General features: G+C 32.3%; 2 protein-coding genes across 2 annotated transcripts in view; one reads left to right on the top strand and one right to left on the bottom strand.

The window, feature by feature from the left end:
- LOC105129887 (probable cinnamyl alcohol dehydrogenase) overlaps positions 1-4,096 on the bottom strand; it is a 21,666-nt gene extending 17,570 nt beyond the window's left edge. Inside the window, 2 exon segments of the mRNA XM_011032129.1 lie at positions 3,704-3,780; positions 3,874-4,096. Of these exon segments, the coding sequence (XP_011030431.1) occupies positions 3,704-3,780; positions 3,874-4,096 (300 nt within the window).
- A 4,358-nt stretch (positions 4,097-8,454) lies between these two features.
- On the top strand, positions 8,455-8,766 carry LOC105129885 (uncharacterized). Its single transcript, XM_011032128.1, has one exon. It carries the CDS (start codon positions 8,455-8,457, stop codon positions 8,764-8,766), a length of 312 nt encoding a protein of 103 aa, XP_011030430.1.
- Positions 8,767-9,917: the final 1,151 nt, after the last annotated feature.

Below are 9,917 nucleotides of genomic sequence, written 5' to 3'. Positions count from 1 at the left end.
CTATTATTTTTGTTGTTGTTACTATTGTTGTTGTTTATAATTTATACAATTAACCTCCCTGTGGTTCGACCCCGGTCTTGCCGGGTTATTTATTACTTCGACACTCCTGTACTTGGGAGAAGACAACAATCTTTTGGTCGTGTCACCACACCTTATCTAATAGTATTTTTTTTATTTGTTTGTATTTTAATTTATGGTTACTAGTCTCGTGGCCCACAATATGAATTTTTTTTCTTCAAGTGGTTAAATGTCAAGACCACATACGTATTTTAAAAGGTAAGAAAGATTTATGGTTGAGTCATTGATTTAGAAACTGTTTGAGATTGTGGTAGCGGTTGAGATTAAGACCCCATTTGGTTATGTAGTAGTGTCAATGTTTTGTGTGTTTTTAATTTGCCAGCTGTTTGGTTAACAGCTGACCATAGTTTTAACTGCCTAAGTCCCATACAAATTTGCGTTCCAAACACAAGAGTAGCAGAAGCAACTCTGTCTTGCTTTTACTGTGGCTACTGTTCATAAAACGCTGCGTGAATAATGCAATTCACTAGCACTGTTCACGTGAACAGTGCTAGTGAATTGCATTGTTCACTTGAAACAATGAACAATACAATTCCCTTGCATTGTTGACGAGTGAATTGCATTGTTCACCTGGAAATTTTTTTTTAGTGTATTAATTTTTTTAATAGTTTTTTTCTTAAATTTACTCGTATTGTGATGTGAATAATATTTTTTTCTTGAAAAACTAGTGTAAAGTGAATTAAATTTACTCGCATTATAATATCAATTTTATACATGATAATATTTTATCTAATTTTATTATACGTTTAAAAAATTATGGAAACTATAGTTCTTATTGGATGAATTTTGTACGTAATGGAATTATAAATGGAATAATAAAAAATATTTTATATAAATTATTATTTATTTCATGATATAATAGTAGTAATTAATTCTATAATATTTAAATTTAAAGCATCAATATATATATTACTTATTTTATAACCTCGATTTAAAAAGTATTATTAACCAAATACATTAAAAACTAGTTTTTGTTCAACCTCAATTTTAACTACAGTTTTAACCAAACATATATAAATACCATATCAACCTCAACTAAAAGTACTTTTTATAAAATAACTTTTTTCATAACACAACCACAAAAGCTGTCATAATACCAAAGTTCTCACTTAGAAATGCATTAAAATAATTTTTTTTATTTTTAAAAAATTATTTTTAAAATCAGCATATCAAAACGATCTGAAAACATAAAAAAATAATTTTTAGCAAAACAATTTAAAATTTAAGGACATACAGTTTGCATCTCGTTCCCAAATAGGCTCTTAGTGGGGTGAAATAAACTTGTCTTAGCTAATAAAATAATAATAAAAATAGAAAATAATGTTAGATGGATCAAACTAAGAAAATAAGAGTGATCATGATAAAAAAAAAAAACAGCAAAGATAAATTTCAATCTAATCGAGTGTGTTAGGAAGAAAATCAACAAAAAAAAAGAAGAAGAAACTAAATGTTGGACTAATTTGGAAAAAAAATCAATTAACTAAAAGTAAAAAAAAGCCAACAAATGCAATAAGCTTACCAAATCCCGTGACTCGGATTGTGCGAATGAGACATAAACAAAGGGCAAGCTAGCAAAAGTTATGAAGCTAAATGTGCAAAAATAAAAAAAAATGAACAATGAAACTGGAAAAAAAAACCCATTTTAAAAAGAATGAACCTAAAAAGAGTCTAGAATAAACCCTGACTACACTGACAAATTCACGTTTTACATCAAGAGAGCATAATAACTCCATAAAATTAAAATTGAAGATAATAGGAATAACACTTTACAAATTTAAAGTGTTGAGGGATAACATTGAAAAAGAAAATCAGTGTATAAAAAGGCCAATATTATCTGAGTTAAGTTTTCAAACTTGAACCTAAGTCATGAGCCCAGTGTATACCAACCAGAAAAAAATCATAACCCTTAATTCTTAACAAATCTAGTATTGGAGGACAAAACCGTAGAATTTTTTTTTTGACAAAAGGCCCACTAAAAATAATTACCTATATAAAAGAATGAAAACCAAATGTTAAACAAAAATACAATAAGACAAAAATAATATGGTTTGATTTAAGAGTAAAATTAAAAAAAATCATTACTAAAGGAATCAAAACAAAAATTAAAAGGAAAAAGATCAAATTTAAAATAAAAATAAAATAAGAGGAAAATTAACATTTCAATGATGAGAAAAATCAAAAACAAATTTAAAGTTTATGAAAAGAATCAAAACAAAAAACAAACAATCAAAAGTAAAAGGAATAAATTATAAATTTAAACAAAATAAAAAAACAACATAAATCTTTTGATTAAACAGCTTGTTTTTTGAGAAAAAAAGAAAGAAAAGAAGAAAAAATAAACTTTATAACATCAAACACTACACACAACACTTTCCCAAGAAAGTGACACCATGATGATTTCAATGCCACTGGTTAGGGGCGAAGTAAGAAAAAAAAAAAGAAGAGCTAAGTTAAAGGTGTTATTTAAAAAAAATAAAATTTTAATTGTTTTATATAAAAAAAACTGGGAAAAATTTCCTTGTAGGGGTCCTGGCCCCTACCAGCCCCCCTCTCTCCACCATTGTTGATGGCGATGATCAATTGCTAACATTATATGCCTTCGCATGTATCATTTGAAGTGTATAGAGCTTCCTTATATGTTGGTGAATAATTTTTTTAAATAATTTATTATATTTATTAAAATGCTAAATGATCTGTGACTTGACTTAATTGTAACTAAAATACTACGATTAAATAGGAAAAAAACCCTTAATTCCAAGTTTATAATGTGAAGCCACCTAAGTCAACAATGGTGGGAAAAGGTGAAGTCATCCTTTCCACCTTAGTCAATAAGTGTAGGCACCAATTCCGTGCCACTTGCAGCACCAATTGGTGCCACTTGCTTTGCTTCTTGTCCTTTGCTTGGATGCTTGCTTATAAATAGATAATGCATTCAAGTTATTTTGCACGACACAAGAGAGAAATAAGACAGGAAGAGTAGAGTGAGAGAGGAAAAATAATCTCATAAAATTATGAGGTATTTATAATAGAGTAAGTGAGGTGTTTTCTCCTAATAATAGAGAGATTCTTAGTTGTTTTTTTATTATTTGAAAAAAGTTGTAATTCTTACATTACTTAATAAAATCTTTTTATACTTACTTGTAAAAATAATCTAATTAAATAAACAACGTAAATTTTTATATGTTTCATTTCTGATTTTATTTCGTCCTTTTATCTTTTATCTTGGTAGACTTGTATCCTAACATATAAAATGGGAAATTAAGAAACCTCACTGTGCATCCAAAAGTGAAAAGACGAAACAATCTCAAGTTTAAAAAAAGGAGTCGATGTGCGTGGATATATTGGATTATCAACGGAACTTCGTGATAAGCCTATTGAAGCCTAAGATGGCATGGAAAACATCCACTTGCTGACTTGCTCTACCTTGCTTTGTCATTTTCTGATGCTGAAATTATAAACGGGTGCACTGTTGATATAGCAAGGAATGCATTAACCAATAAAAGATAAAAGAAGACAGCATGCAAATATAATCTTTTAAAAACATTATTTCCCTTAAAAGGTAACAGGGTAACACACCATAATATCGCTCCGTGTAAGATTATTTGAACCGGAAAAAAAATCATACAGCGCTGAAGTAATAGCCGTTCACTTCTGCCACGAAGTGAAAAAAACCAGCATCCAATTTTACAAGGATCAGAATTTCTAAACATGTAAGAAGATTGATAATGGCAAAAAAATTGGAATAGTAATAATAATAATGGCATTAGAAACGGCAATGTTGCTAGTAGTGCATGCCTGCATAGTATTTGTGTCCTATACCAGGACTCGGACCGGAGTTTGTAGGCGGTCCAAGAAGCTGAGCATTTCCTGATCTGTGGCCTGGACCGCCTAGGCTTGGCCCAGATTGCTTGGAAGAACTAGCCACCCTCAAGCCATTCAAATGCCGAGCTTCGGATTGGAAAAGAACAGTGCTAAACCAGAGGTACAGAAAGCATAGAGATCTTAGTTTTCTAGACATTTTAAAGAGATGCGAAAAAACTGAAGTTTCAAGTAGTAATAATGCTCGCGGAAGTGTATGCAAGGAAACTTGGAGTCGAGCAATAAATAGGAAACTTAAGGTAAGTTAATTGTCAGTAAAAACAAATTAAAGAAGCTTGGAGAATCCAAGAGGGTCGTGAATCTAGGAGGACACGAGATGGAATGTAGTTAGTCCAGCTGAAAAGTTGTCTTATGATTTCTGAATTGCCGATTTCCAATATAAAGCAAAGGCAATATGCTAATTTTCTCGGCTGGCCGACGATCCTCAAATTTTAACATGTTTGCAATTTTAAGCCTTCGGGTGCGGACCGAACCCATTCAAAATTAAACCTTGACGTCTAGTTCCTTTCTCAGCTTTCTTTGGTTCATGAAATCTCCAATTCTTCTGTATTTTTTAATAATCTTTTCTATGTGTGGAAGTATAATAAAATTATTTTTTAAAGTATTTTTATATTTAATATAATATTTTTTATTTTTTAAAATTATCTTCGACATAGACATATCAAAATAATAAAAAAATATAAAAAATATTTTTTATCTTCTAAAACTATCTTCGACATGGACATATTAAAATAATAAAAAAATATAAAAAGTAATTTTATATAAAAAATCTAAATATTTTAAAAATATTGTTTGAAATGTAATTTCAAACTAACCCTAAAATAATTTTCATGAAGCACAACTTCCATCACAAGCTGGATTTGACAACTATATATATATAATGTCCTTGCTCTTCAATAGAAAACAAGTTTTGGTGGTTTTTGACCGAGTATCATTTGTTACAGCCTATATATACACCAAGATTTGCGTAGCAAAATCCCCATTGTTTCCATGATTAATATAATTTTTTTTTCGTTGTTTCATGCACCAATTCTAAAATGAAGCGGCACCGTGTTTATAGCCCTATTGGGATGATCAACCCCCTTTTGACTATCCACGCAACAATTTTCTTGTTTTAAGCTGCATGTGGCCTCCATTGGTAACATTTTCTTTACCATTACGAAAAACACAACAGCATCATTCCTTGGTTTTTGCTATCAAACGCCGCGGATTAAGGGCATTAATTAGAAACTAATTATTTTCCTTTTTCTCGTGCTAAGTGACAAAATCTTAGAATTCTATATCATAATTTTGGCCTGAAGAAGATTGCATGATGAGAAGAAAATCTCTATTTCCATTACACAAGATGTGGAAATGGTAGTTTTTCATTGTAGTGTTGGAAGGGGAAGAAGATCTAATGTAGCTATACCAGGGGCCGGTAAATGCTTGATATATATCTTGATTCCCATTGTAAGAAATATATAATGGATCCTCACCCAATTTATTGAAATTCGAATCTAAGTTAGGTCACGAGGCGCGCCATTGGTTAGATCATGCAAAATCCTATTGAGCTCAAAACTTGATGGGACGGGCTCATACCTTGAAATTGACAAGGCAACATTAAAAGGCACAGCTAGCAGGCCAGTAGTTGAAGTTGCAAGTCTTAGTTTGAAAGATTTAAAGAACAGGAGAGACGAGAAATTAAGAACCCAGCTAATCTCTGCTGGTCTATTCATGATCCATTGCATTCCCTTTCCCAATATATAGGATTCTTCTATTTTACAATGACCACACTTTTCTTTCTTTTTTTCTTTTTTTTGTGATGAACGAAAAGAACTCTTCTGTCAATTTGCCACTCCTGTTGCAGGGTCTTACCATCCTTTTCTTCCTCGAAAAAAACAAAAACAAAGAAAGAAACTTTTCCGCTTTTTAGTGCATGTTAATTTGGATATGGTATTTCTATTCTGTTTTCTTTACTGCCACGGGTTACAACAACCCCATCAATATCCCGGTGCAACAAGCTACAGATGCCCTGGGAAATCTTTGAAATTTAAAATAAGAACATCCGTTTATTGTTAAAGCCATATATTATTCGCAATTTGGCATATTTCTTAAACTCCGAGTTGTTTTTTTGGGCAGTGTCATTCTTTGGACCCGAATCCGGTTGATCTAATATTCTAAGCAAAGGGCATGTTAGTCCCCAAATATCATGTAATTATCAAGCGAGCCCGCCTTAGGGCTGTAAAAGAAAAAAGCAGAACCAAATCTCGACTTGTTTAAGAAAAGTTTGTCTAATTTTATTGGACCGGATGTAGATTTAACTCGGTTAAAAACCAGGTCATTAGATTATTTGGTAAAGTTGTAAGTCATCGTATTAAATGATGGGTTACTAGGTTACCAGAATCTATTATTTTTATCCAAAATGGCATCGTTATAATTTATTTTTGAAAAATTTACCTAGCTGGATTTAGACTGAATTTGACCAAATTTATTAGATCATAATTCAACTTATTGAGTCATCCTGAATGTGATGTAGTCAATATCAAAACCAAATCAAATTAAAATCTAAATAATTTAGCTTTGAATAGTGAATTTACCGGGTCAATTTAATAACCACGGCTAATGCACATTTGTTTTTTTTTCGTGATTAGCATCCGCCATGTGATAGGTTTACTGCCAAAACATTTATTAAACAGTCGTCTCCTTGGCGCGTATATTTACAAGGCCAGGAACATCCCTCCCCTTTGTTTGCAAAGGAGCTGAAGTCCGAAGTCCAAACTTTGTGGTCATGGTAGTAATGGCCATGATTGGCGACCAATACTAACCATTAATTAGTCTTTGCTGTTGTGACCGTTATAGGCAGTTCAAATAATTACATATTGGACGGTTGAAAAGCCACGCAACTGGAACACGAATGCGGCCACAAAAGATTTCATAGTATAAAAGAATTGAAGTCCACCGTTTAAATCTTCCACTTGGGTATTTTATATGATGGAAGTGTTTGGAGCGTTTCGTTTTCAGCTCAGAAATACTCTACTTCTCAGGAAAAGTATGCGCTTATTTGGTCTTAAGATCACTTCTTTTCAGGAATTTCTTGCTTGAAGAAATGTTACAGGATAATTGTCACAATAACTTAACACAAAAAAATACTACTGAGTTCTTGATTTTTCTAATTAGGATTTCAACCCTCCGTTTTCTTATTTCAATCCTTAAATTTGGCAATTTTTCAATGAACAAGTGTTTATGGTGCTAGTTAACGGTGAGTTTTTAAATTCAAGATTTTGTTTTAAAAAATAATATAAACATCAGTTAAATTAATTATAGATCATTAATAATTTATTTTCATTATAATCTTAAGCAATTTGATTAAGGTGGTGCTGGCATTGCAGCCCAACTACACTTAAAAGTTTTTGAATTTTATTTTTTTATGTGTAATTTTTAGATTATTTTCAAGTATTGATATTAAAAATAAACTTTAAAAAATAATAAAAATATTATTTTAATATACATTTAAATAAAAATTATTTTAAAATAAATACTCATAAGCTAGAACATGAGTATTGAGCGATACAGATCCCATTAATTACCCATCTAATCAATCAATCAAGCAAGCAATTAGAAAAATTTCTCCACCATCAGCTATAGCGGCCAATTAAGATAGCAAGCAACAAACAGTCTAGCTAACTTAAAGTTGAATAAACACAGAAATTCGGGTAAACTTAGAGCGAGTTTTCAAAAGAAGAAAGCTGGTTGATGCTTTCGCACTTCGATGTTCACGAGCGAGCCCCTGAAAGTCGGTAGAAAACGGGAATGAAAACAAAAGAACTTGGCTAGTTCCACAAGTTTTGATCTCTATTTTTCCTGTCGTTATAGAAGGTAAATAGTTACACGAACTTTTTGATCATCGTGGTCCACCACCTGACTTGCCTGATCCAAGTTTATCCATGCCACTACTCAGACTTTACAGGTTGCTTATATAAATCACTGTCGAGTAGTTGCCAGATTTTCACTGTTGATAACTCCTGATCAGATCACAAAATTCCATCCAAAACTTCAGCTAGCTTCAAATATAAGTGGCATATCACCCTATCGTTTTCTTCAGCCAAGACTTAAACAACACTTCCTTTGAGCTCCTGATCAATTCTATATTTTGACTCGCCTTAATTTCCCCACTTGTCCCTCTTTAGAAATCAAACTCTTTGCTTGTTGGAATTTTGAAAGCTATTAGAGATTTCGCTTTCCAAAGAATCCGCCAAAGATGGTACCCTATACTATGAACCAGATGGTGGCTTGGCGGCATACCAATAATTCCAAATCTTCACATGCTTTTGAATAGTGGAGCACATCTTAGTCAAACCAGCTCCCAAACTTGCTTGAGAGTTCGAAATTCTATTTTTCAAGCCCTATAAATACAACTCCAAATACACCCTGCCCCTCATTGTCCAAGCAAACAACACAAAGTCAAGAGCAACATATTTCGAGGTCATATAAACCACAAGGTTCTTAAACATATCTAACATGGGCAGAGAACTAAAATCTGTTCCTGTCTTTTCTGTTCTTCTTCTTCTTCTTCTCTCGCTCTTGTTAAGCAACTTGGTTTATGGGACAGAAGCTCGGCCTTTGAGCAGTTCAAGGCTGGGTAAAGATGTTAATGTTGGAGAAAATGAAGGTCTTATTGGAGGATTTTCTCCCCGAGCAGTGAAGAACTCAGGGCCAAGCCCTGGAATAGGGCACGGATACAAAAACTTCCAATCTATAGGCGAGGCTTCGAAGTCTGGTCCTAGTCCTGGTGACGGACACAGGCAAGTTACTAATGTTAATAAACCGTAACAACATTGTACGTACATGGCCAGAGGGATGGAGATTTTCAAATTTTTTTTGGATAGGCAGGGGAGAAGATCATATTCTTTCTTCTTGTTGTCTTTGTCTGTACATTATTTATTTTCACCTTTTTTTTTGGTAATTCTTAACATGTAGCTACATCATATATATGTTATTTAACAGAGTAATCTGATTTTAATTGGAGGATCGATTCAGACTTTTCAGCGAAGTGAATTGTTTCTATATATGTATTATGTACGTGTGAGCTGCCGTATGGACATGGAGGACACTAGCACGAGCTAATGTAGCTTAAATCTCAGAATATACAAATTAAACACGAAGTGGCTAAACTTTTGTCCTGGTGATTCTTTTATTTTCGTTTTTGTCTTTATTTTTCTTCTCAATTAGCATACTTCCCAGCAAGTTATTTGGCGACGTTCGGCTAAATATCCTATTTGTAATTAAATACTTGGCTGCGAGAGTGACGTGCCTTGTTAATTCACCCCTGTGTTAGATTTTGATGTAAATTACGATGGGCATCTCCACTATATATATGAAATGGGAATTAAATAACTACAAAGTCTTTCTTTCTCTTTCTCGTACCACTTGTTCCTTGACAAATACAAGCATAAGCTGATACGCACACGAATATATAAATAGTATCAATGAACTGTGCTGTTAGAAAAACAAGACTAAATAAAATAATTTCTTGATGGGATAATACACTGAGATAACATTCCAAGATCTTCAAGAAGGTAGCTGGGAGTTTGAGGTTAGAGCCGTCGATAAAAAGGCGCTTATATATATAACAAAAATTATTATTTTTTATTAGAATGAAATATTTTTTGAAAAAAAATATATAACTTGTATAAAATAACTATTAAAATTTAAAAATTATTTATGGACTTTGAAGGGACTCCCGCCAGCGCTTCTAGGCAGCCCCCCTTTAGAAATTCAGCGATTATAACGCTAATATATATATATATATATAAAGGATAAAAAATTACAACTCTGGAAATCAGAGACCTAAAGTATAAAATATAGATAAAAATAATAATAAAAAAATTTTAAAATAAAAAAAACCCCCAAAACTAGAAACCGTCTCTAGGAGGCGCCCATACTAATATATTACTATGCAAAACATTACAATGCAAGACGTG

The sequence above is a fragment of the Populus euphratica genome, unplaced genomic scaffold (assembly GCF_000495115.2).
Source record: "Populus euphratica unplaced genomic scaffold, PopEup_1.0 scaffold34.1, whole genome shotgun sequence".
Classification (NCBI taxonomy): Eukaryota; Viridiplantae; Streptophyta; class Magnoliopsida; order Malpighiales; family Salicaceae; genus Populus; species Populus euphratica.
Note: the sequence above shows the minus strand (reverse complement) of the source record. Positions and strands in the feature narration are given on the sequence as shown.